The sequence below is a fragment of the Leptopilina heterotoma genome, unplaced genomic scaffold (assembly GCF_015476425.1).
Source record: "Leptopilina heterotoma isolate Lh14 unplaced genomic scaffold, ASM1547642v1 Lhet_201, whole genome shotgun sequence".
NCBI lineage: Eukaryota > Metazoa > Arthropoda > Insecta > Hymenoptera > Figitidae > Leptopilina > Leptopilina heterotoma.
In genome coordinates this window covers 2,261,352-2,288,818 of record NW_025110916.1, presented here as the reverse complement: position 1 = coordinate 2,288,818, position 27,467 = coordinate 2,261,352, and the positions used below count along the sequence as shown (strand labels likewise).

General features: G+C 34.9%; 2 protein-coding genes across 2 annotated transcripts; both read right to left on the bottom strand.

Moving 5' to 3' along the window:
• Positions 1 to 6: 6 nt before the first annotated feature.
• On the bottom strand, positions 7 to 2,813 carry LOC122501128 (MFS-type transporter clz9-like). Its single transcript, XM_043610402.1, has 3 exons — positions 2,535 to 2,813; positions 575 to 2,093; positions 7 to 32 (listed from the first exon to the last, which is right to left on the bottom strand). The coding sequence occupies exons 1-3, from the start codon at positions 2,811 to 2,813 to the stop codon at positions 7 to 9; spliced, it is 1,824 nt and encodes a 607-aa protein (XP_043466337.1).
• A 21,206-nt stretch (positions 2,814 to 24,019) lies between these two features.
• Positions 24,020 to 24,733, bottom strand: LOC122501127. The gene has a single exon (XM_043610401.1). The coding sequence runs from the start codon at positions 24,731 to 24,733 to the stop codon at positions 24,020 to 24,022; it is 714 nt and encodes a 237-aa protein (XP_043466336.1).
• Between the last annotated feature and the right edge of the window lie 2,734 nt (positions 24,734 to 27,467).

Genomic DNA, 27,467 nt, shown 5'->3' with positions numbered 1-27,467 from the left:
TTATGTTTAACTGATTGCCAAATTTGCTGTACCTGTCAAAAATGAATTATGAAAACACAAAGTGGAAGCAAATTTATTCTATTTTTAATGTTTGATAATGACACAGGAGTAGGAAATTGTAAATAATAAATATTTAAATAAAATAACACAACTGTCAAAAATACATTTATTGGCCCGAAACACATAGAAATTGGCAGAGGCCAATAACTGAATCATTGGCCTATGAAATTATCAAAATACAGTGATTAACCGCCTTACAAATAATAATACCTCTGCATTTATTTTTTTCCTATTTTGCTTACTGTTTTCTTCTTATTTTCTTTTAATGCAGTTTTTGTCTTTTCTTTTCTCTTTTTCATCTTTTCTTCTTGTTCCTGATCTTTTAATTGCTTTTTGATTTCCCTTTCCCTCTTTCGATTTGCAACTTCTTGAATTTTTTTTTCCTTAGTGAGATTTTCCATTTCTTTCATATTTTTCCACTGTTCACTTGTCAAAACGTAAGGCATTCGTTTAGTTATTCGTTTCCCCTTTCTTTTGGGAGAAAGCGGCCATGCCAAATGATTCGTAATATTACCATTATTATTATCATCAGTAGTACTAATCTCAATAGTTTTTTCTAAATCGACAATATTACTATTTGTCGCAATATTACTATTATCATCAGTAGAATTAACCTGAATAAGTTTTTCTAAATCGACATCTGACGTTGAATCTAAATGGTTATTTTCTTGTGCAATAACTACTTCCATGTCCAAGATTTCTGAATTTTGTAAATGATTTTCAGAAAGCATTTGTTCAGATACTATATTGATTTCTTTAATTTGCACAATGTTTTCTTCTTGAATTTCCATCTGAAAAACATTATCTGAAGAAAGAGTACTTTCTTCAGAGGCATCATTCTCTTCAACTAGAATTTTAGCTTGATCAGCATCATTAACTTGATTTTCGAACGATTTTTGTGATGATTTATTATTATTTTCCAGAATTTTAGACTCTTTCTCAGAATAATATTTATAAAGTCTATACAAAGTGAATAAATCGTTTTCTTCATTTTCAGTGTCCATATCATTCCAACTTCGAAATAGATTTACCTTTTCCTCGCCTACAATATTTTTGAAAGTGGCAAAATTCATTGCAGTGTTTGGTTTAATATTCGTAGAATCACTACTTCCGAGACATTTGGAGTAGTCGATAGCATCAGGATCCCAAGGACACACTCCACAAGCTCGGAAACCATTTTTAATTATTTCCGCATTTATAGACAAATCAATTACTTTTTTTAAAAGTGGAGCAAAATTTTCCTTCGTTAATTCTTTAGTAGGATTCTCTCTCCTCCATGCAGATAAACCATTTTTCCAACCATTTTTCAGTGGTTTGAACACTGATACATCAGCAGGTTGTAAGATTCTAGTAGAATTTGGATATAAAGCTATAAGAATTATTTGCGACTTTGTACATAAATCACTAACTCTTTTATCTAAATGAGTTTTATGGCCATCCACGAAAAGTATAATTGGAAACTTAATTCCTTTCTTTTTAAGACTTGGATACAATACATTTCCTATATATTCATAAAATAGTTCTGTTTTCATCCAACCGGTGTCGCTTAGACCAATTCCCCAATTCCATTCTTTAGGAATCGATTGTACAATTGCAGATGGAAGTCGCACATAAGGATAAATTATCATTGGAGGAGTAGTATCCCCTGACGCTGAAAATGTAAACATCACAGTGATATTAAGTTTCGATTGTCCGCCCTCAATCTCATACACGTTTCTCGAATTTTTCATTCCGATTACTTTTTTCGTTTTCGGACAAACTTGAAAACAAGTTTCATCCCCGTTATAAACTCGACTTGGATCTTGCAGGATGTGCTGAAGGTTATTATCATTCAAATAATTGTAAATTTGAGCGAACCAAGATTTTATATCATTTTCAGAAACATTTGCTGATGCAGATGTAATATACTCTGGAGTTCGAATAGCAAGACTGGGATGACGACTTAAAAATGCGTTAAACCAACCAATTCCTGGCATGTTGTGAGGAAATGGATTACTACGAGGTGATGCATCCAAAAATTGCTTCACAGACACCTGTAAATTTATGAAAAATAATATTTCAGTCCTCATAATCGAAGCTAAAGTAGGTACATAAAGATAAACAGTACAGTGATACAGCCTGTTCGTACAATGATTGATCATTAATTTAAACTGATTGACCACTAAAAATTACAAATAATTTGTTCAAATCTAATATAATATTTAAGATTATTGAATAAAAATGCATTTATAGCAATTGGTTTTCGTTAGAATTAATAATTTTCTACGTAAATAATAAAATGCATTGAATCGTAAAACGTCAAAATGACAGGTCAATTTTAGGTTAGGAAGAGGTTGTTTGTATTATTTTCGAAAAATAGGTTTGTTTAATATTTAAAAAATAAGTGTTATGATGACAATTAATGTTAGAGGGAAACAACTGTACTGTTTACCCTTAATAGTCTTGAATGCAAGTTAATAATACGATTATGATACCTGAATATCTTCTTTTCTACGAGGGAATCCTTTTCTTTGATTTTCCATTATCCAATCTACAAGAGTCAATTCTTCTTGCTCTGTTAAAACAGTACTTGGTCCAGGTCGTGCTTTAGAGAATTTCGAGGATAATCGAAATTGTAACGTTGCCCTCCGTATATTATAAATACGAGAAGCTTCTCTTTTCGGTAAACCATCGCTTATTGCTTTCAAGGCCTTTTGTAAATCTTCTTCTCTGTACTTTTTACAATAATCAGTATTCTTTTCGCACTTTGGCATTTTTACATACCTAACATTCTTTTGTAATATAAAAAAAATTTCAGTGTCTTACTGACTAAAATTGCACTTTATACAGTCCGATTTAATGTTGACGATGAGTCAGCTGTCAAACTAATGAGTACCTTACCGAACCGATAGGTGGTGCCACTTTTGTCACTGATAAATGTTGAATTTTCAATGATTGGCCTCTGCACTTGTACAATCATTGGCAGTGGCCAAAAATTGTATTTCGAGGGTTTTTAAATTTTTTATTTCCAAAAATGTATTTAAAAACATTTATTTAACTGTTATATAATGTTCTTTTTACTATTTAATAATTTTTTGAAAAATACAGTCATTGGCCTTTGAAACCAACCTGGCCAATCATTGCGTTTTCATATAATTGAAAGAGAGTATTATTGGCCTACTTATAAATTAAGAAAATGTAATATTTTTTAATAAAACAACTATTTATTATTATTTTTAAACACCTTTAGTAAGTATAAAAAAAATTTTCTCAAAAAAGTAGTTTTAAAACGACAAAATGACAAATTTTCTGTGAGGATGCACTACTTACCACCATAAGCTTCGCAGCTGTCAAGCTGTTCTTTTGGAACACGTAAATAAATAATTACATTAAAATTAATGACAATAGACAACATAAGTATGATTGTCGAAATGGCTGCACGATTGCATTAAGTTTATTAACCATGGTTTATAAAATGTTTTTATAGAAGTTATTTCTTATTATATTTATATTTCAACTAGACGGCCAATCATTGTGGGGTGGCCAACCATTGTACAGATTACCCTATTAAAGCTAAAATTCGATAATATTGGTCAACTACTCCTTATCTGTGTGACGTATTATTTTGAACTAATTTTAATTTTAGTAAAAACTCTGCTTACGTCAGTCAAAATCTGACGCTTTCAACAATCAAAAAGTTTGAAATTTAAGTTAATAAATTTCGCCGTCAGGCGCCAATTAATTTTAGAGATAATTAATAAACTATGACTCAAGCTCGGCTCAACATAAAACAACTCAACACCTCTGAGTTTCTCTTTCGCTCAGAGGGAATTCTGCTCGAACAATTTGGCAAGCAGAAATGCCAACGACGAGACACGACTGATTAAATGCTGGTACGACTTACCCACGACGATCGGCTCTATTACTTCCTGGACTGCTTCTCTTCTCTCGGCTTACTGCTCTTCGTTCTCTCCATCGACGATTGGAACAGGCTTTTAATCCAAAAAAAATGACACTTACTTACTTACTTACTTACTCAATTAACACTATTTATTTATTGAACACAACTTGAGCTTCACGCTCCACTTCTCGACTATTCTCTACTACAAAAAAACTCAAATTACACTACAAAAATGAAAAGAAACGGCGCTACGCTCCACGGCTGTTGTCGTCTCGCGAAGTCCCAAAAACGATTATTATGGTGGCGAAAGTACAGGACACCTGTAGCGTCTCTAATTTCGCCACATGTCGTCGTCTTCTTCATCACCTCTTCTCTCTCACTCCGCTGGCTCTCCTATCTCTTTCTCTCTCTACACTCACCGGCCCTGCCCTCTGTCACTTTCTTCGTGACTATTTTGCCGCGCGACACACTTTCACCGCCGCTAGTGGGTCGCCCGGCAATACAGGCTTTCCAATTACCATACCGATTATCTTCTTGGTTCGGGGATCGCTCCGACAGGTGTAGTGACGATTTACATCGTTACATCTGTCATCTCAAATTGTTTCATTAACAATGTCAGGTTATAAGTTTTGCAATATTAAGTCTTATGCTAAGATAGTGTTGAAACAATTTATCTAAGCCAATTAGATTTAGACCTACAATTTTTTCGTTGTGTACTTCTAAGGGATTTGATTTGTATTTTGCCTTATTCTGACGGCAAATAGATGGTCATCATTTTACAAATTCCAAGCGACTAGAATTGATTTAAACAATTTTTATCGGCTAAATTGGATCCGCCATTTTGTATTTTGAAAATCCAATAGCAGATTCATAATCAGCGACCCCAAAAACCCATAAGTAACAAGTTTCAAGCGAATCTAGTAAATTTAAATAATTTTTGTCGGCCATATTGGATCCGCCATTTTGTATTATGAAAATCCAATAGCAGATTCATAATCAGCGACCCCAAAAACCCCTGTGTATCAAAGTTCAAGCGAATAGAGTGAATTTTTACAATGTTTGTCGGCCATATTGGATCCGCCATTTTGAATTTTGAAAATCCGATTGCAGATTCACAATCAGCGACCTCAAAAACCCCTGAGTAACAAAATTCAAGCGAATCGAGTAAATTTTTAAAATTTTCGTCGGCCATATTGGATCCGCCATTTTGAATTTTGAAAATCCGAGTACATATTCGTGATGAGAGACCTCAAAAACATATAAACACTAAGTTCTATTACATTTAATAGCTATTGCCTGAATCGGTGCACTATAAAAAAATTAATTAATTTTTTCTAAAATTAGCGCCATTTTGAAGCCGCCATTTTGTTTTTTTTGTTTCCGCTAGTGCATATTTTGAAAGTTTAATAAGTTTGTGCCAATTTGTGACACTTGTATTCATTTGAAAAAAATGTTTTCAGTAAGAAATAATTATTAAAAAAAAAAAATTTCATTTTTTTCGCAATTTGGTGCACAAAATTCGCCATATTTAATTTTCTATGCGATAAATTTAAAATCTGAGCATGGAATCTTGTAGAGCGACCCCGAAAACATAAAGAAACGCTTCAGTTATTTTTAGGGAGCATGTTTAATATATAAAATTATATCTTAAATTAAACACAAAATTTCAAAGGTTTCAGGCGTTAATGGGTTAAGACAGAAATAACACGTAGTTTCTGGTAACCAAATAGATTCGGTTGATTTTAGTTTGGTTAAATTATCCGAATAATTCTTCAGTGACACTGTCAAATTGATAAGTTTCTTCTTCAAAAAATTAGAAAAATCTTAAAAAAACTTTTTAATGGTTATAAGAATTTTAACTCTGATTACCTATAACACGCAAAGTTATTCTTTTAAAATAATAAATTAATTTGTTTGTGTTGATGCGTATGAGATGCATCTCATATTACGATCGCAAAATTAATAATAATCGCCTAGGAAAATAAATGATTGGTACTGGATAATTGAAATACCTATATTTAAGATAAAATAAAATTTCATATTACAATTCATATTATAAGTCCTGAGTACATGTTTTGATTCAGAATGCTGATTTTATACCACTTGAGTACTTCTATAAACCGTAGGACCTCGGTAATCTGTCCCTCAATAAACGTAACAATAGTCTATTATGGTTAGGTTTCATATTTTTTTGCCCGACATGCTAATTTTAGATTTTTGCTTCTTAAGTTTATAAGTGTTAATTTTCCTTTTTTATTACTGTAAAAACCCACCTAGAAAATTGTCAAATTCAAAAGATGTCAAATTATAGACCAAAATAAAATTTGTATATTTATTTTAATTTTTATGAATTTAACTCAAGAAAAATATTTATTTATTTATTTATACACTCGTCTTTTGCCTTAATACTAGCGTTACAAGTGTCCCCGTGGAATATTTCTTACATACTATACTTATACTAAATTTTTGCGTCTACAGAACGTCTAACTCAAGAAAAATATTTGTTTGTGTATTTTAAGCTTTACACCCACTGAGAAAACTGGATAGTTAAACTTAGAGGGTTAGGTTTTGAGTGTTAAGCCTGATTCTCTGGACAGTTAACTTTTCCCCCCGAGTTAGTCAAATTAATTATCGTAGTGTCTATTTATCCCTCCGAGATGTTTACGAAAAATTTAACCTCAAATATAGTCTGTTTGTCTCTCCAGATAGTTAGTTGAATACTCCAGTTTTTTCCGTGCCGTTAATAATTTAAATTATTAACTATTCACTTAACATACCGCTCACCTTGAACTAATCAAGTTCAAAAAAAAAGAAATTATTGTTTATTAAATTCACTTAAATGTTCTTTAACTTATAGGTAGAAGAACTATGCGTTCTACAGACCGTTTGTAAGTTCCTGTTGTAGTTCGAACAATAATAACTCTAACAATTGAGTCATCATCAGGGTGGATTTTTAATAATTCGATCCAGGCACCAGAGTAAGGGAGGAATATTGTCTTATTTGAAGATGACTATGGTACCAATTTCTTGATTCGCTTTTCTGGATTGTTGCCATTTGAAATTAACATTCAGTTGGTCGAAATACTCCTCGTACCACCTTTTCCAATAACACTGCTTCAGACGTTGAACATTTTGCCAGTTTGACAACCGATTGTCTGGTATATCAGACAGATCGTGTTCTAGCACACTCATAAATGAATCACCAATTAGGAAGTGGGATGGAGATAATGATCTTAGATCATTAGGATCAGATGATAAGGGAGTGATTGGTCGTGATTTAAGGTTTGATTCGATTTCTGCAGTAAACGTATAGATATTTAAAAGATTTTACTGCAGCCTCTTACAAGACACCAAAATGCGAAAAATTTGGAGGTGAAAACCACCAATTAATGCACTGATTCTCGAGAAATGCTTACACTTGTTTACTGTTATTTTCTGACTTTAGAAGATTCGCGTATTTTTTTTTGTCAACTCATTTTTAGCACCAACAAAATTAAATCCGTTGTCGAAAAAATAGTTGAGCTTTTTCTTCTGCAAACAAAAAATCTTTTCCTACAACCGATAAAAGTTTCAGTAGGGTAATGTCACCTTGAGTGGACCGCCTGAGCTTTTAAGTTATCTGACACCAGAAACGTGAAATAAATAGTGCGAATAGCGCACCGCACTAAGAAACCGTAAGAAATTTAGATCCGCGATAAACATATACGATACCGTTTGATGTAACGCGTTTTTAAGATCACAAACCAAGAAAAAGTCGCTCTTATAATAAGTAAAGTGATGCAAAAGAGTATAAGTAGTGTAAAATTTAAGTTTTAAAAGGTTCCTTATTTTTTTCCTTCTACTTTGAACATTGAAATTGATTGTCTTAGTTTAATTAAGTGATAATTTTGACTAAAAAAAATTGTGGTGGCTGCCATGAAAAGTTGCATGTCACCATGAGTGGACCACTGTTTGTAACTATGAGTGGACTGCCTATTTTTCCAATTTTTAATGTCAGTTTACCATTTTTTGGATATAATTTGACAATAAATTGGTTTAAAACTGTGTTTTATGTTCTTTATTAAATTTTTGTGATATTGATGTGATATGCGCCAAAATTATTGAAAATGGTTTCACTTGCAAACATTGCGACGCACACATGGTCTGAAGCTGCATAAGCATAAATTGTGTATTAATATATCAGAAATATTAAATACATTAAAGAATTTAGAATAACTTTCGCAATTTTTTAGGAGTAGTCCACTCAAGGTTCAACTTTTTTCATTCCTTAAAAATTAGGTTTTTTTAAAGTCAACTTTTTCTTCTAAATAAAAAAAATTCAAAGCTATTATAGTATAAACACTTATCTAGGGATCTAAACTGAAGCTTGGAATAGAAACCTACGATTAATTTGCTTTCATATACATAGAATTTTTTCGAAAAAAAGCTTAGGCGGTCCACTTAAGGTGACATTACCCTAGTTAAACCACTCACTAATTCGTTCCTTGGGTAAATTGTCTATTAAATAATTTTTATTCCTAGGTTTTCACGAAAACAAATTATGCATTTTAATAACACTTTTGACGGTGCTCATACCATCGATTGGACAATAATTACACTACCGTTCACGAGTATCCGGACGATTACACGCGACTCTATGAAAAAACATGCCATCACTTTTTCTATCATATCTCGTAAATAAAGGTAGATACAAAAAAATCTTAAATACGGTTAGAAAGCTGATTAAATTTTTCGTAACCATGTGAGCAGGCCGGAAACGGGAAATCTCACCATCGGTCCCAGGACCGATGCTCAAGTGCGCGCGGATTGTGGGGGCGCACAATTTCTTGCAGTGTCACGAGTGATCGTGGAAAGGGTAGATCCACAGAACATCGTGGAAAATAAAAAAACGAGGAAAGGAAGCACGTCGAGCCTTCTGAGTGTGTCAAGCTGCAGTAGCGGAAAAACCGTTCATAGCGCTATCCACTCAGAAGTAGACGACGAGGCGATAGAAGAGACTCGCGAGATATGCTTGCGGCTCAGAAAGGAGGAGGCGACTTGTCTCGAAAAAATGGAGTTGGAGGTCGCAAAGATGATAAAATCTTGCGACATTCAGAAGACCGTCAATAGGACGGTAAAGGATGGACTCAAGGTCATCGACGTCCTGCTAAAGGAGGCAAGGGCAAAGCATGCCGCGGCCGATGAGTCGGACTTCGATTTGGCATGCGTTCTGAGCGGTGCGGAATGCAACCGCAAGGACCGTAAGAAAGAGAGAGAGCGTTTCTATAGGCGTAATCTCAAAAGCGTCTTAAGAGATGCTCAGAAACGGAAGAGAGAGGGTGACAGTCCAGAAGAGACTCGAACCAAAACCGATAAGAGGAAGAAGGAGGAAGCTCCTCCAATGGAAACGGAAGTACCAGATCCAAAGATTCCTCAATTGGAAAGAATTGGGTCAAAAAGATCCACAGTTCTAATCCGAGTCGGTGAAGGATTGACGTATGCTGACGTTCTGGGTAAGCTTCGCAAAGAGGTCAACCCAGAGGACAGCCATACGAGAATAGTAGCAGCAAAAGCTACAAACAAGGGGGACCTTCTGATTAAGTTCAGAGGAGACTCCGATAAGGACGCTTTCACCGCTGAGGTCACCAAGGCGGTTGGAAGCATGGGTAAGGTGCAGTCATTGGATCGAAGAGTTACACTCGAGATCCGTGATTTGGATTGCCTTACCCAAGAAGCTGAGGTGCAACAAGTGTTGTCTGAAGCAATGGGTAAGCCAGTAAACAGGAGAGTGACGGTCTTAGGACCCAACCGCCGAGGGATGAAGCTCGCGGTTGTAGTCACCAACCTGGAAGAGGCGAACAGGCTGGAGAAATTGGGACACGTAAAAATTGGTTTTATGTGTTGCCCAATCAAAAGAAGAGTAATGGTCGTCCGGTGTCATCGATGCCTGGGATACGGCCATATTGCAGCCAAATGCCAGAAGGAGGACAGATCGGCTGCGTGCTTTAAGTGCGGTGAGGCCGGTCACAGGTTCTCCAACTGTAAAAACAACTCAAGTTGCTTTTTGTGCAAGGAAAAGATTGGCAATAAGGTGTCAACCACCCATATTGCAGGCAGCGGAGGATGCGGAGTCTTCAGGACGGCCCTTGAGGAGGCGAAGAAGACTCTCGCAAGAACTAAAAGCAAATAAGAAGTATTAAAAGGAGCCAAAAAGCGTGATTTTAACAGCTTTTAATTTGCTTGTTTGTTTTTTATTAATTTATTTTGTGATTTATTTGTCCTTATACATTTTTTTGTTTAATTTGTTTTGTGTTTTTTATTCGTCTTTAAACAGTTTTATCTTTTCAACATTATATACGTGTTTACTTTTTTTTCTTTTCTTTTTCATATCCGTTTACAATTTTATCTTTTGACTTTTTACACTTCTTAAAATATTTGTTTTTTTTATTATTTTTGTGCTGTGAATTCCGCTTGGACTTTGTAATAGTTTTAATCATTTTTTTAACTACGAACGCAGGAGGACCGCAGAGAAAGGGAGAAGGTCGCATTAGCGACAGAGTTGGAGCGCCACCCTCGAAGGCTAAAGTCTTACGACAGTTCCGAGGGAGGGTAAAGGGCTCCAGAAGAAGGGTTACGGGTTTTAGTGGGTCGGGCTGGTAGTAGGTCGCCAGTTTATTAAATTTATTATAACATTTATGTATTTATCTTTTTTTTTAATATTTCCTTTTGTTTCATTGTACCAACCCCACATAACCTTGGAGTGCGGAATCCAAGGTATCTGTAGGCAGATTTCCCAAAAGTCCCTAAGCAAAAAAAAAAAAAAAAAAAGCTTTTGAAAATTAAAAAAGGTTAATCCATCTTCGATATATCATTAAAAATGTGAAGCAGTGTTTCGGCGATTGGTGCATTGGAATTTAACTGTGACGACTCGGTTCTAGCATCGCGTGCCTGCGAATGGGAGAGAAAACAGGGACGGATTTATGCTGGGGAATAATAAATATTTATGTTTCACAAGTAATTAAAAGCAATTTAAGAAGAGAAGACGTAAAAATTTAAAAACAGGTTTTTGTCACTTGATTGTATTGAAAGCTTGAACCTTTTTTTGCTATTCATGATTAAGAATATTGATTTTTATTCTTATTTTGACGCAAAATATATTTTAATAATAAATAAAATAAGAAAAACCGTTGCCAAGTTGTACATTTTTATAATTTAGGTGTTTATTTCATGAAGACTTTGCTTCCTCATAGAAATAATAATAATTGAAATATAATATATAAGAATTAATTTTTATAAAAGAGTTAAAAATCATTAAATCTTGGTCCAAAAAATATGTTTATATATATTCTATAAGATGGTTATAATAGTTTAATAATTACACATAAGTTAATAAACAAGAATGTTGAAAAATGATATTTTCCACAATTTTTTATTTTTCAAATACCAATAATTTAATAATTTTTGACCGAATCAAGTTAAAAAATAGATCAATCAAAGCCTTTTTTAATGCTCTACAAGTTGGTAATGATACTTTTAAAGTTACTTTTATATTTTTTAACAAAATTTTTAAAAAAGTGTTATTTTCGAAAAATTTAGATTTTTAAAATTTAAATATTTCTGGCTAATCTAGACGAAAAATGTTCAATGATGGCTCAAAAGATGCGTCTGAAAAACTCAAAAACAAAACTAAAGAAAAACATTTATAGGTGTCCTAAAATTTTTTCTAAGTTATGGCCAAAAAACCTTTTTTTTACAAAATGAAAAATGCAAAAAAAATATAGTTAAACTTTATGAATCAGGCTGAAAATACTTTCATTTTATGTCTCCCGGGGAAATCTACAATTTAAAAAAGATTGAGGCCTTTAGCTCTTTCTCGTTCTGAGATATTGAGGCAAATGCAATGTTAGTATACACACACATACACACACATCGGGACATTTTTTAAAATCCGTTTTTTGTACTTCTGAGATAAAATTGCATCAAAATTTTTTTTATTTATTTATAACATTTATACGGGCAATGCCCATTCGTGCATAAAGTACTAAAAGATTAGGTATAATGAAAAAATTTTTAAAAATATGTCAAAAAATCACAATCGAAAATTTTGCTAATACAATCCTTCCTCTATGAATATTCTGAATTTTAAAGAATTATTGAAACATATGTGAATTATTTTGGACGGAAGATACCCTAGGATTTCTTCCGTCTTCAACAAAAGATTCTTTGTCGCAATATTTTTTAACTAATTCACATAACTTATCACTAATTCTGTAAAATTCAGGATATTTATTTCCAAGTTTTATTTCTTAATAAATTATTAATTTTTTAATCAGGCTTGACAGACCAGGTCTCACAAACACAAAGAACGTCACTTAGACCTATTTCATCAACAATTTCCATAAGATTACCACTTCCAAAAGATAACCCTAAGCTGTACCGCAGAATCTTTTTGAGACGAGGCACAGGCGCTCTGACAACTAAGAATCGTTTTCTGCTATTCGTCAACTGGGGAGTCACATCCGCAGTTTGCAGTTCCAAGTCTGTGATCTGACCATCTGACTGAGAAGTGGAAGTTTTATGGAGAAAACTAATCAAGGGTCTCTGACGCTTGTTGTCCGTGAAGTTTTCGTTTGAAGACCTCTCTCCTTACTATTCGCTGTCTTATTCGGATTATCCTAAACACCTTTTGAGCGCTGTTTGTAGATATAATGCTTCACATGTTTAAATTGATGTAATTATAATTAAATTATGTTACAATTTTATATTATATTAGTACTAAAATGATAAAATAATAAAAGTTTAATAGAATTACCACTTAAAAATTATTATTATATAATTTTCTCCTTTCTATTCATATAAATAAACAATGCCATATTTTCCAAAATATCGTACTTCGTGTGCAAAAATGTTCAAAGTTGATTTATTTCAAAATCTTTCCACAGATTATTTTAGTTTTTTGATTTTTCTCATCTGTGAACATTGTAAATTCAGAAACTCTACTAATTTTCTAGGTGTAAGACCTTTTTATTTAATTTTAGTTAAGGCGCACCGTGGAAAGATGGGGTCAAAAGGAACATGAGAAGTATTGGGCGAACGTTGGGGTGGGAAGGCAAGCGAAAACTCTGTTGGGGCTAGCACTCAACAAGAGGCGAGCGAGCGATCTCCTAAAACTCGATAAGATTAGAGTTTGAACCGTTGTTCGTCTACTTACGGGTCATGGACTATTGAATTACCATCAGCATAAAATAGGCAGACAAGTTTCACCTATGTGCAGACTATGTGGGAGAGTAACGAAACTTCGACTCACATATTATCAGAATGCCCATCGTTAGCTAGGATCAGGCTATCTAGCTGGGGTCAAGCAATTATTGACCCTAAGCAGGTGAGCAACCTATCGATAGAAGAGATACTGGACTTCTGGAGAAGAACAGGACTCTAAGGGGTTGCTATAAACGAGCGAGCTGGAGTCTGGTACAATGGGTTTTATAACCTAGGTGCTTACTTTCCCCTCTTGAGGAAAATCCAGCTCGATCTCGGTGTCAGATTAGATTAGATTTATTTATTAATAAAATATATTTGGCGTCAAAATTAGAATAAAAATAAATATTATTATTGATAATTAGCAACAAAAATTTAAAGCTTTCAATAGAATCAAGTGATGATTTAAAATTTTATTATTATTATTATTATTATTATTATTAATTCTTTATTGGATATTATCTCTCCATATACCTAAAAAACTCGAAAACTATTATGGGACATTCCACGTCAACACGGACAGAGCTCTAAACAAAAATTGCTTTGATGGATTTAAACGTTCTAGGGCTTAAAAGATTTCTACGTTCATGTACTTTAAGATGCCGATGGGCGTTTTTTGCAAAATTCCATTTCCGATGCCAATAGAACTGTCAAAAGTCAAAAGGTCCAAAAATCTCAAAATACTTTTATGAATTAAAAGCAAAAAACGAGGTAAATTATTCTGTAACTCATTCTTTATCAGTTTTTAGGGTTCCCGAATATAAATCTAAAGTTTTTTTTTTAAAATCCAAAATGGCGAATTCAATATGGCGGACAAAATTCAAATTTGATCAGATTCGATTAAAACTTGTTACTCGGGGGTTTTTAGGGTCGCTGATTACGAATCTGAAGTCACTTTTTAAAAATTCGAAATGGCGGATCCAATATGGCGGAAAAAATTTTCAAATTTGATCCGATTCCCTTAAAACGTGTTACTCGAGGGCTTTTGGGGTCGCAGATTATGAATATGAAGTTATGTGTCCAATTTGTTGACGTTGGGAGTTTAAAACTGGTCTGGTAAAAGACAAAATATGAGTAGTATTTGTTAATTATACGAATTTGGGCATAAGCCCTCATCCATTTTAGGTCAAGTCTTTCCCTTAAAAACGGCTGAAGCGATATGTGCAAGGGGACATGGGGCCATACCTGGAGACTCTCAGAGCGGGCACGAGAATTCAAATCCCTTTTTACTAAACTCTTTGAATATTCTAGGAGTATCTCAACTGCGTTGTTCCCCAGCGAAAGTAAATCTTCCGAATGCCAATAATCCTCCATATTCCCTTGAATAAAATACCGCCTCAGCTGCTCAAACCAGTTAAAATCTGGCTTTTTTGCGTCCCCATTAGAAATCTCAATTAACCTCAAAAAGCACTGTCTTGGGTACCGAGAACTAGACATTTTAGAAATTTTTTTCAACCACGACAGAGCCCTTTTGAGTATCGAAAAAGATCATGGCAATCTGCCCGTTTCCAGACGTATAGCATAACTAGGAGTGTTTTTGGGCAGCTGAAGCAGGCTCTTAAAAAAAGTTAACTGAATCCGCTCCAAGAGGTCATCCAGGCCTAAGCCCCAGTTTTCGACATCATAGAATAAGTTACTACAGACTAAACCATTAAATAGTTTCGAAAAAGTGGACCACGATTCAAATCATATTCTTTTTTGCAGCCTCCCAAAATGTACAATTATTCTTGAAAATAACACCAAGATACAAATACTGATCGACGACCTCGATCTTACTGTCCCCGAATTTAAAAGACTTAAAGCGCTTTACCGAAGAGTTGTTACCTTTATGAAATATGACTATTTTAGTCTTCTTTATATTAACTTCCAATAAATTACGATCGCAGTACAGACACAGAGCATTCAACTTTCTTGATAATTCTATAGGTGTATCTGACAACAACACCAAGTTGTCAGCATACGCTAGCAGGAAGACCTCCAAGGCACTGTTTATAGATATTCCCCGCAGCCCTGACCAATCAGGGCTAATCAAAAATTCTTCTAGGTCGCTTAAAAACAGTGAAAATAACTGCGAGCTCAAAACCTCCCCCTGCAATACGCCTCTAGTGACTTTAACAAAATCCGTCTGATAATTTTTACAGGGGATGCAGGCAAAGACATTTTCATAAAAATTCTTAATAATGTTTAAAAATTTCGAAGATAATCCTAATTTTTTCAATTTAAGCCAAAGTAAATGATGTAAAATGGACGGGAAAGCGCTTTTAAAATCAATAAAGGCTGCGTAAACGACCTGCCAAGGAAGTCTTAAATGGATCTGCAATAAGGCCGTAAGAGTAAACAGGTTATCAAGACATCCCCTGCCACTCCTGAAGCCTGACTAAAATTCCGGAATAGAGTGATTCTCTAAAGACCAGAGTGCAAGTCTCTGTGAGAGTATCTGAGTAAATAGTTTGGCGATACAGTTAATCAAAACAATTGGTCTATAATTATCGACTAAGGTTTCGTCACCCTTCTTATGTAGCATTAAGATTTTAATTTTGCCCCAGGAATTCGGAACCTTTTTCGTACATAAAATTTTATTAAACGTATCTCTAAAAAAAATCACCCAATTTTCCGGAAACATCTTAAGAAAATCATAACCAACCCCGTCACACCCCGGTGATTTCGCGTCCTTACATTATTTAAACTAGCCGAGATCTCAGACACAGTCACACAACCATCGAGCAAGGGATGAGATATCATAACCCTCGGCAATGGACTGCATGGCTCAAGGACGGGGAAAGCGTCCCGGAGATACTCCTGCCAAGTGATGCTGTTAATACTATTATTAGGTTTCGGAAATTGACGGAATTTATTTATTATAGACCAAAACTTTGAAGAGCATCTAGCCGCAGCCAGCTCCTCTGAATGATGTTTATCGTACAATCTTCTCTTCGCAACAATCATTCGTTTATAAGACATTTCCGCTGCTCTATAAGAATCACCCGCGATAACGTTGAAGTCTGCGTTTTTATATAAATGGTACAATGAACGAGTGTGATTTTTCATTTTACGGCAATCCTCATCGAACCAGGGTTTGTTACGTGTAACAATTCCTGACTTACGAGATGTAGATAAAAACTAGAGGTGTGCAAAAAGCTCGAAGCTCGAACGGGTATTTTCGAGCTTTTCATTTTTCAAACTGAGCCGAGCCGAGCCTATGCAGTTCGAGCCGATGCAGTTAATTGTTAATTAAATTTAAAAAAAAAAATTTTTAATTTAAAAGCTCGAATTAAATCAAGTACTTGAAAATTTCGGGTACCCGAATTTATTCGAGTACCCGAAATATTCGAGTACTCGAGTTAATTCGGGTACTCGAAAATTTCGGGTACCTGGTACATCGAGCCCGGCTCGGGCTCGGCTCGAAAAAATTGCGGCCCGGCTCGGCTCGGCTATTCGAGCTTTTTGCACACCTCTAATAAAAACATATTTAATCCCACAGCTGTATTTTTGATTGTAGAAATTAAAATATTATTTATTTCATTAATATCCCCATTTAACAGCGACACTTCGTTTTTCCATCTTAATTTATCTCTAAAATTATTTAAGTCAGAATCTCTAAACGCAAGCTTAAACGAATTCTTTCTCTAAAATTATTATAATTATCAAGCATAGAACGGTTAGCGGGAAAAAAGCGTTAGGATAAACAATATTATTATTAAGAGAGCTGAGGGTGGCAATTCTACAATTGAAATCACATCCGATAAAAAAAGGAAAGTGCGGGAAAACTGAGCGAATATTATTAATCAGACAAAAAAATTCCTCGAGGAAAAGCGCAATGTCGTTGTTAGGAGAAAGGTATACCGCACATAGAATGAAAGATAGACGATTTGAGTTTTACATGTAGAATAATATACTCCTGTTTAGTTACTAGTAAGTCAGCTGTATAAAATTTCCCACTTAGCACTATCGCGATTCTCCCACTAGCTCTCCCCCTCCTTACTGACCTCACAGCTGGCGAACAGAAAACTCGCAGATCCCCGGAAAATCGTGCTGAGAGGGTGTTAGCGGACTCCGCCCAGGTTTCACATAGGTACAGAATGTCCCCCTCTCTGAAGGTATTCCGTATGTCGTCCAAATTCTCAGCGCCATGTAGGTTCCAGAAAATAATGCCATTAAGATCTGCATGTAACAATCGAGAAGAGTGGTTGAAACTGTAGTCAGCATATGGACTGTCGAGACGTTAGGGTTTCTGAGAACGAAGTTCTCTGTTGGACTTCGAAGTTTTAGGTGTATCTACTACATTCTTGAGGAAGTGGTCCATTAATTTATTAGGAGTCTCCTCTACTGTAGGACATTTTTTTGCGGCCCGGTTTATTCCCTTTTTTCAAAACGAAATCTTCATCTGTTTTCTCTTTTTCTGCAGTGTTGGCTAACTGCTTGCAATTTTAAGAGGATCCAGGATCGTCATCTCGCAATCGGTTACCGTCAACATAGATGGCAGAATTTCTTATTATAGCAGAGATTCCTGAATTTTTAAGAATATAAATCCGGTTCAGCAGAGCTTTCCTCGGTTCTCACTCCTGGAGGGAGCGATCATTCGCTATAGAGATATTAAGGCTGCAAAATAGTGTCACTTTAGTGAATACTGTCTTGACCCAGCAATTAGAGATAAATTTAACTATAATGGGACGATTGCCCATTATTTTTCCTAGTCAATATACCTATTTCAAGGCTAAATCTGGTATCAATAAACCAACACATCAATAAAGGTCGAGGCAACAATAGAGAATAAATGCTTATTGTTTTTATCGTTGTCCAGTAAATTGAAAATTAGAATATTCTTCGCTCTTTCCTTACGTTTGAAAAACTCGAAATCGCATTCAATAGAGTTAATTTTATCCGTAAAAGAGTTCAGCTTTCTGGACACCTCATCTAAAGCCGCGCAGGATGCGTTTACATCCACAAATAATTTAGCTTGTGAAGCAGTTAACGACTTTATCTCAGTCGATAGTTGTGCAATTCCACTTGCAAGATCACTATCCATGTTCACTGAGAGTAACTGACTCTGCACTGACACAAAAAGGAACGAAAAAAAGAAGATGACGATCATGGGATTTAAGCATAAGCTTATTCACAAATAAAGTGTACAATTGCACAGAATTTAATTATATTAAAATAGTACAAGTTCAATCAACAGAATTACAAGTTCACTCAACAGAATTACAGAGCGCTTGTAAACATGACTGTCCTCGACCGTAGCTTGAACGAGACTCCATATATATATATTTAATATATGGTATATATAACCATATATAACCCTGACCAAGAGTTGATTATTATATATTATCCCAAAGTGGTTTATTTATGTATCCTTGATTTAGTGGCTCTTATACAAATAAAAAATTAAATATTTTTCTTTCATTTAAAGAGAAGAATATCTGTTAAGAAATGACAGCTCTTCAGTACAAGACATATTCTAATCTAATCTAACAACCGAGATCGAGCTGGATTTTCCTCAAGAGGGGAAAGTAAGCACCTAGGTTATAAAACCCATTGTACCAGACTCCAGCTCGCTCGTTTATAGCAACCCCTTAGAGTCCTGTTCTTCTCCAGAAGTCCAGTATCTCTTCTATCGATAGGTTGCTCACCTGCTTAGGGTCAATAATTGCTTGACCCCAGCTAGATAGCCTGATCCTAGCTAACGATGGGCATTCTGATAATATGTGAGTCGAAGTTTCGTTACTCTCCCCACATAGTCTGCACATAGGTGAAACTTGTCTGCCTATTTTATGCTGATGGTAATTCAATAGTCCATGACCCGTAAGTAGACGAACAACGGTTCAAACTCTAATCTTATCGAGTTTTAGGAGATCGCTCGCTCGCCTCTTGTTGAGTGCTAGCCCCAACAGAGTTTTCGCTTGCCTTCCCACCCCAACGTTCGCCCAATACTTCTCATGTTCCTTTTGACCCCATCTTTCCACGGTGCGCCTTAACTAAAATTAAATAAAAAGGTCTTACACCTAGAAAATTAGTAGAGTTTCTGAATTTACAATGTTCACAGATGAAAAAAATCAAAAAACTAAAATAATCGGTGGAATGATTTTGAAATAAATCCACTTTGAACATTTTTGCACGTGAAGTACGATATTTTGGAAAATATGGCATTGTTTATTTATATGAATAGAAAGGAGAAAATTATATAATAATAATTTTTAAGTGGTAATTCTATTAAACTTTTATTATGTTAACATTTTAGTAGTAATATAATATAAAATTGTAACATAATTTAATTATAATTACATCAATTTAAACATGTGAAGCATTATATCTACAAACAGCGCTCAAAAGGTGTTTAGGATAATCCGGGTGATTCGCAGCAACCTTATTCATTTTCCAGGAAGACTTTAGGAAATCAAAATGTACGGACTCCATATAAAGATTTTTTATATGGGAGAGAAATAACTAAATTTTTCTATTTTTTAAATAATGTTTTTTTTTTATGGCAAAATTAAACATTTGCAAATAAATAATTTCTATAAACCCTCGTTTAGTTGTATTTCAACTTATTTGTTTTCATTTATTTAAATATTTATTTATATCAAATATGCAATTATTTTTCATAATTAATTATTTTAATTTACTTTCTAAATCTGAATTAGTAGTTTTCTACTAATGAAATAGTGCGAATTCGTTGACTAATTGAATTACTAACTGTTTTTACTAATTTTTAGTAGTTTTTTAAACTAATTATTAGTAGAAAATTTACTAATTTGAAATAGTAAAAAATACGTTATACTAATTAATTTAGTAATTTTCTACTAGCAATTAGTAAAAAACTACTAAAAATTGGAAAAAACAGTTACTTATTTAATTTGTAAACGAATTCGCACTATTTCATTAGTAGAAAACTACAAATTCAGATTTAGAGAGTAATTTAAAATAATTAATTATAAAAAATAATTGCATATTTGATATAAATAAATATTTAAATAAATAAAAACAAATAAGTTGAAATACAACCGAACGAGGGTTTATAGAAATTAATTATTTGAAAATGATTAATTTTGCCATAAAAAATAAACATTATGTAAAAAATAGAAAATTTAGTTATTTTTCTCCCACATAAAAAAATCACCCGGATTACCCTAAACACCTTTTCAGCGCTGTTTGTAGATATAATGCTTCACATGTTTAAATTGATGTAATTATAATTAAACTATGTTACATTTTTATATTTTATTAGTACTAAAGTGTTAAAATAATAAAAGTTTAATAGAATTACCACTTAAAAATTATGATTATATAATTTTTTCCTTTCTATTCATATAAATAAACAATGCCATATTTTCCAAAATAACGTACTTCGTTCGCAAAAATGTCCAAAGTTTATTTATTTGAAAATCTCTCCACAGATTATTTTAGTTTTTTAATTTTTCTCATCTATGAACATTGTAAATTCAGAAACTCTACTAATTTTTTAGGTGTAAGACCTTTTTATTTAATTTTAGTTAAGGCGCACCGTGTTTCTATGGCTCCCTTAACCAAGCACGGCATTATTGCCACTGCTGGTTCAGGACCTATAAATTCCGTCTCGAAACCGATTTTCGTCAAGACGTGTACTCTTTCATTACCCTTGATTCCCGAGTGACCCGGTACCCAAATCAATGAAAGTTTATTTGCTGAACCCAACTCATCTAGTACGCTGCGGCATTCCCAGACGAGTTTTGATTCTATTGTGGGATTTTTCAGAGCCCCTAAGGCCGCCTGACTATCTACACAAATACTTATTCTCTTGCCCTTTGTTCCATTTCGAATGGATATTTGGGCGCAAGTTGAAATCGCACAGACCTCTGTCTGCCAGACCGTGGCATATTGTCCTAGTGACTCAGCCACTTTAATGCAGCCAGTTTTTCTATAAATTCCTAAGCCTGCACCGCAGTCCATCTTGGAGCCGTCTGTATACCAGACTTCGTCCCCAAGTGGAAAACCTTTCTTCCAGTCCATTCTGGAAGGTGTAATGATCTTAAAGCAGGGTTTAAATTTCACCCTCTTGATCATTCTATCTTGCACCATACTTAATTCTGGTATTGATAGAATTGAGCGTGGAAGCTTGGTGTGTATACCACCAACCTTTCACCTTCCCTGCGCAGTTAAGGGGAGGTTCTCATTGCGGGAATCAAAAAAATTTATTTCTTTTTTATTGTATTTTTTGAAAGCTATATATATGTAGAATATGTGTGTATAGCGATTTTTTGATCCGAAGAATATTTTCGTTCTTATGAAGTCTTGAACTCACCGGCGTCCCGATCACTGAATAACAAATGTCAGGCAAATCGAATCGATTTTTAAAAATTTTGCAAATCTGACCTCAGAATCGTAAAGAGTGACCCTAAATACCTATAGATATTTATCAAATACGCAAATTGAACAAAGAATTGGAAAGAATTTAATTATTGCACAAAAATGTTTCTCAAACTTTAAACGCGTTTTTCTCGAAACAAGATTTTTCAAACTGGTGGGCATCGTAGCGTCTAAACTATTTAGTCAATCAACTTCGGGTTTGCGGCTAATTAAAGGTAACTAAATTCTACTGGGGTTATACCTATAATATGGTAAAATTGTTAACAATAGAGATTTTTACAAGAGGTCAAATATAGAAAAATAATGCAAAAACGCAGTTTTTTTAAAAATGTGTCCGCCATTTTTTCATTTTGTTAACTTTTTAACTATTTTATAGGTATAACCTATTCTTTAGGATGTCATCTTTATAAAAAATTTTGAGTTTTTGTTTTAGACTAAAAATTGCGCAGTGTAGAATGCCCACCGTTTTCCATATTTAAAAAAACATTATTTTCTAGATGCGCCATATTGGCCGCCATTTTGCATTTTTTTAAAAATGAAATATATGTTTTGAAAGTTCAAGAATGTATCTTTATTTAGAAAAAAGAACTACATCGCTAAGTCATAGCCGTTCTTTGCAAAAAATTGTCAAAGTTTGTGTTTATTTTGGCCTTTGCAATGAGAACCTCTCCTTAACCTGCTCATAGTAAGAGCCGCCTTTTTCACCGCGGCAATATGCAGAGGTACTTCGGCTAGCATGAATCCCAACGCAGCTGTTGGCGTGGTTCTCATAGCTCCTGTAATACCCCTGAAAATCATTGCTTGCAGTTGATTCAGTTTCTCTTTAACCGTTATCAGTTGAGTCCTAGACCACCAAACAACCACCGCGTGAAGAAACCTGGGTTTTAAGATCATTTGATAGAGCCAGTTGACCATATTAGGCCTTAGTCCCCACGATGACCCTATCGCCCTTCTACACGTCCAAAAAGCAGTACAGAACCTTCTATACTGATATTCAAAATGTTCCTTCCAAATCAACTTTTTGTCCAGGATTACTCCCAGATACTTAGCCGATTCAGAAAAAGAAATTTCTTTTCCATAAAATATCGGTTTCTTCAAACTCGATACCTTATATTTTCTTGTAAAAACTACTATATTCGTTTTCTCTAGGTTTACAGAAAGTCCAGTCAGATTGCACCAATCCTTGACAATCTTAAGTGCACGTTCCGTAAGTTCTAAGAGGGTCTCAATTGAGTGCCCTCTTATAATTATAAGGAAATCATCCGCATAACTTTGCGTATAATATCCCTGGCTATTGAGGTTTCTAATTAACTCATCTTCCACTAAGCACCACAATAGAGGAGAGAGGACTCCTCCTTGTGGGCACCCTTTTGATTTTTTTGGCCTTGTCAGGCCTGTTACCTTAGCCTCACCATACTCTGCTTCAAGGGCCCTTTCGCGAAGCATGCTGTCGATCCACTTAACTAGCGGCTCGGGCACACCTCGCATCCTGGCTGCCCTACAGATAGCTTTGCTAGAGGTGTTAGGGAAGGCACCTTCGATATCAAGAAAGGTACCAACCGCATAGCCACCACTGCTGATTTGTCCCTCTATTCTACCTACTGCTGAATGAAGGGCTGTTTTAACTGAGAAGCCTGCTCTATATGCATGCTGTCCCTGATGTAGGATATGATCTCTAAGACATTCCTGCCTAATAAAATTATCCACCAGTTTCTCTAACGTCTTTAATATAAAAGAAGTTAAGCTGATTGGCCTTAAGTCCTTCGCCGCAGTATACCCTGACCGACCGGCATTCGGAATAAACACAACCCTCGTCTTTTTCCAAGACTCCGGTGTGTAACCAAGAGATATACACGCTCTCATAATTTTACACAGGGGTACTCTAATACACTCCAATACCTTTTGCAAAAGAACCGGATATATACCGTCCCCCCCTAAAGCCTTAAATGGTTTGATAGTGCTTATTGCCCAATCAATCCCTTCCGGAGTTACGACCCTGGCTGCTAGTTTCCAGTGTTTCAGATATCCTCGGTTTCTACCTGGTCCTATGCCATGGCTGTTTTCCGAACCTTCTCTAAAGTCCGGGAAGTTTACCTCCATCAGGTGCTTTATACACTCCCTTTTATCCTGGGCATACTGCCCATTAGGCAGCTTAATAGTAGTTAATTTTGCCATTAGGTCTCGAGCTAGTACTTTATGAAGTCTTGATTCTTCTGGTACCCTCTCGATTCCCTCGCAAAAACTTCTCCAGCTGACACTCCTTGCCCTCTCTACTTCTTTCTTGTAAGAATCGCGAGCAGTATGATATTCATCCCATGCTCGCTGATGCCTACGTTTTTTGGCTTTATTGAAAAGCTTTCTTACTGTTTTCCTATGTTCCTCCAAACGGGGGGTCCACCATTTACTACTTCCATTGGAGCCCATTTTCTTAGCTACACAGTTTCTTTCAAAGGAGCAGATAATAGAATCTCACAGGTATTCCGCTGCAAGTTCCAGCTCCTACCGCGTTCCATACGAAGTGGGGATGCATGCCGTGGAGGTCTTGAGGTTTTCAATGTATGAAGCCCAGTCAGTACTCCTAGGATTACGTCCCCACTCCTGTTCCCGATCCTTCGATTCCAATCTAAACGTAATAAGCCTGTGGTCCGAGAGGGAATCTTCATCAGTCACTCTCCAGTCCCTCACGCCATCACAAAAAGACTTGGAACAGATCGTAATATCCAACACCTCTTTTCTGTTAACAGTAAAGAAAGTCGGGTCATTACCCTGATTTAAAATATCTAAATCTGTATCTATCAGAAAATCTAAAAGTCTTCTGCCTCTGTCGTTAATGTCAGTGCTGCCCCATACGACATGGTGCGCATTGGCATCACAACCTATTATCAAAGGGAGACCTTGGCGTTGACAGTAATCTACCAACTTCTCCACCTCTTTAGGTGGTGCGGGGTCATCCCCCCATCCCGGAAAATATGCGGAAGCTACTACAACCTCCCTTTTATTTCCGTTCTTTTCTAAGTACTTAGCCTTAACAACAACTAAGTCCCTGGTAGTTAATTCCAATAGAGGGAAAGCATCTAGACCTTTATAGATCAGACAAGCCCTTGGAACTGGTTCCTGTGGGGAACTAACTAGCACCCCACAGCCACTTAGACCTCTAATCTTACCCTTGTAAACCCAAGGTTCTTGAACAAAGGTTCTTCTGCCTGCATCCATGCAAAAATCCTGGGTAGAATCGCCGAAGCTCCTTTACAATGATGCAAGTTAATCTACATACAGTGGATCCCGGAAGCAGACATATTTAAGACTGACTCGCGGTCCCCTCTGTCGCGTCCACACCTTAATCGCCAGCATCGTGATCCCCCAAAAAGGGCTCTTCGACGCTCACGTGTGTGGTTTTATTTTTATCAATTTCTGTAGTATCAATTATGGTTCCACGAGAAAAGAGGAAAGAAAGGTCAATCCTTAAAGAGCCTCTATTTAAGGAAAAGGCTAAATTATATCTGAAAGTTCGCCTGGTATCTCAGAGTCTCGTTCAAGATACCTCCATTCGAGCCTCACCCCGGGGACGGGTCGTCCAGAAGACAGGCCCTTCCTGTAACACAACCGTTCTTGAGCTTTACGGTTTACGGTTAATTGTGTCCAGTGATGGTCGTCCCCCGTCCTTCCTCTTCCTCGAAGAACTCATTTTGTTAAAGATTTTCTTCCCGTCGAGCTGTTCGAGCCTCCTTACTCGAAAATGACGAGCGCCGTTTTTTCCTCGTTATACACTCCGCATCGATATTATCGGCAAAATTTTTGCATTGCTGCCCGATAACAATATCGAGCAGCTGCATAGTGGTCAGCACAGATGCATAGGCCTCGTTAAAAATGCCTACAGCCAAATTTGCCGCTACTTTTACGATTTTAGAGCCGAAATTGACGTGTTTTGGGTTTAGGCGCCACACAAGCGAATTAAACGCTTCGTTCGAATTTCGAGTGTGTGTATACACCTTTTTAGGTGTATACAAGATGATACAAGGTTAGGTAAACAATAAAACGCATGAAGGGCGGAGCGCACGCTTTGGGGTCTGCTCGAGCATTCACACGTGCTCGACGATCGGTCAGAAAATCTGTTCTACCTTAGAAAATATGTCAAATTGGCCTCTAAAATTTAAAAGACATATTGGATAGTTTTGGAATAGATTTAAGACAAAATAAAAAAGTCGATTTTTTTAAGCCTATAAAGGAGACTACTGCCTTAACCAATTCACTGGCAAAGGGTTCAACGTACCGTCGCGCCGCCAAAACTTTTAAAAACATCGAAAAGACGTTTCTAATCAAACTTGATTTCTAAAGTGTGTAGGGGAGACTGGGGCGAAAGGTTAAATTTTGCATAGATGATTTTTTTAGACAATATAATCCGCTTACATTTTTTTTGAAAAGCGAATAACTTTTATCCATTTAGTTAGAATTTGTTTATATTTCAGGTAATAATAGTTGATTATCTAACAATTTTAAGTGCAATATTAAATAAAAATCCAAAATTTGCTCGGAAAAAAGTAAAAAAAAAATTTTATTTCATTTTTTTGGGGCATAAGCACCTCTTTGATTTTTTGTAACTATAATATTTAGATTCGTTATCTTCTCTAGAATTTTATGCAAAAAAATCCCTGGAGACTTTAAAACTAACCGAAGTATCGAATTTTTTGTCTCGAGGTGCACAGATATCGATCTCGCGTAAACACGCCTGAGATATGCACTAAACGTTTTTAAGCATGAATTTTCGTATTCTAATTTTTTTTTGTTAATTTTTAGTGAAAAAGGAAGGTCTTAAATTACAGTTTTGCAAAATTATAAGTTTGTTTAACAATTTTAAATCTCAAAATGTGTATGTAATGTATAAGTGGCTAATATTTTTACAGCATTTAGTACTATGAATGAGTAGTTAAAACCTTCAAGTATTATGAAATTTTATAAAAAATTGTAGAAAGGGGAGGGGGTTGAAGATTTGTATAAATATGAACAGTGAGTTTTCTAAAAAAAATCGTAGCTTTTATATAATAAAGTAAAAAAAACTTTTTTAAGTTTGTTTTATTTCGAAACAATATTAATGCTGCCATCTCTATGGAACTGTCACGTACTATTTCGTTGAGCCAAAAATTATAAATAATTAATAAAAATGGTTATAAAAATTATTTGTTTTCAATTTAGAAATTTTATAGATGATTTTTGGTATTGTAACAACCGACATTCACTTTGTGCAGTTGTTACAATTTAAACGCTGTCACTCAAATGCTTCTAGTTAATTAAATAATAATAGATATAGAGCTAAATCAATTATGGCCTTTTAAAACTAGATAACATACCTACCTTTGATTTAATCGTTTGACCAAACAAATTGGAGTTAAACTCTAATTACAGTAACTGTTTTTATCAAAATTGTAACAACTGCACTTAGTCCACCCTACTCATTCATAGTACTAAATGCTGTGAAAATATTATCTCTATCCAACAACTTGCAATTTTGACATTGGTACACTTAAAAAAATTTGCCCCTAATATATTACATACACATTTTGAGATTTAAAATTGTTTAAAAACAAACTTATAATTGCAAAACTTGATTTTAAAACCTACCCTTTTTACTGAAAATTAACAAAAAAATTAGAATGCGATAAATAATTCATGCTTAAGAACGTTTGATGCATTAAGGAACTTTTTGCTTTTCGACAAGACAAAATATGCTCTTCAAAAACTCTTAAAAGTGTTAACTTATGCTTTAATTATGCTTTGACCTTAAGAAATTTAAACTTACGCTCAATATTAATAAGTAAATCGAATAAATTTTAAATTAAGCCATTGAAATAAGAAAGAATAAAAATTTTACATATTATTTAATAATATTAGAAACAGGATTGCATGAAAGTAAGAAATATTTAGAAAATGAAAAATTGTGTTCAATTAAAAC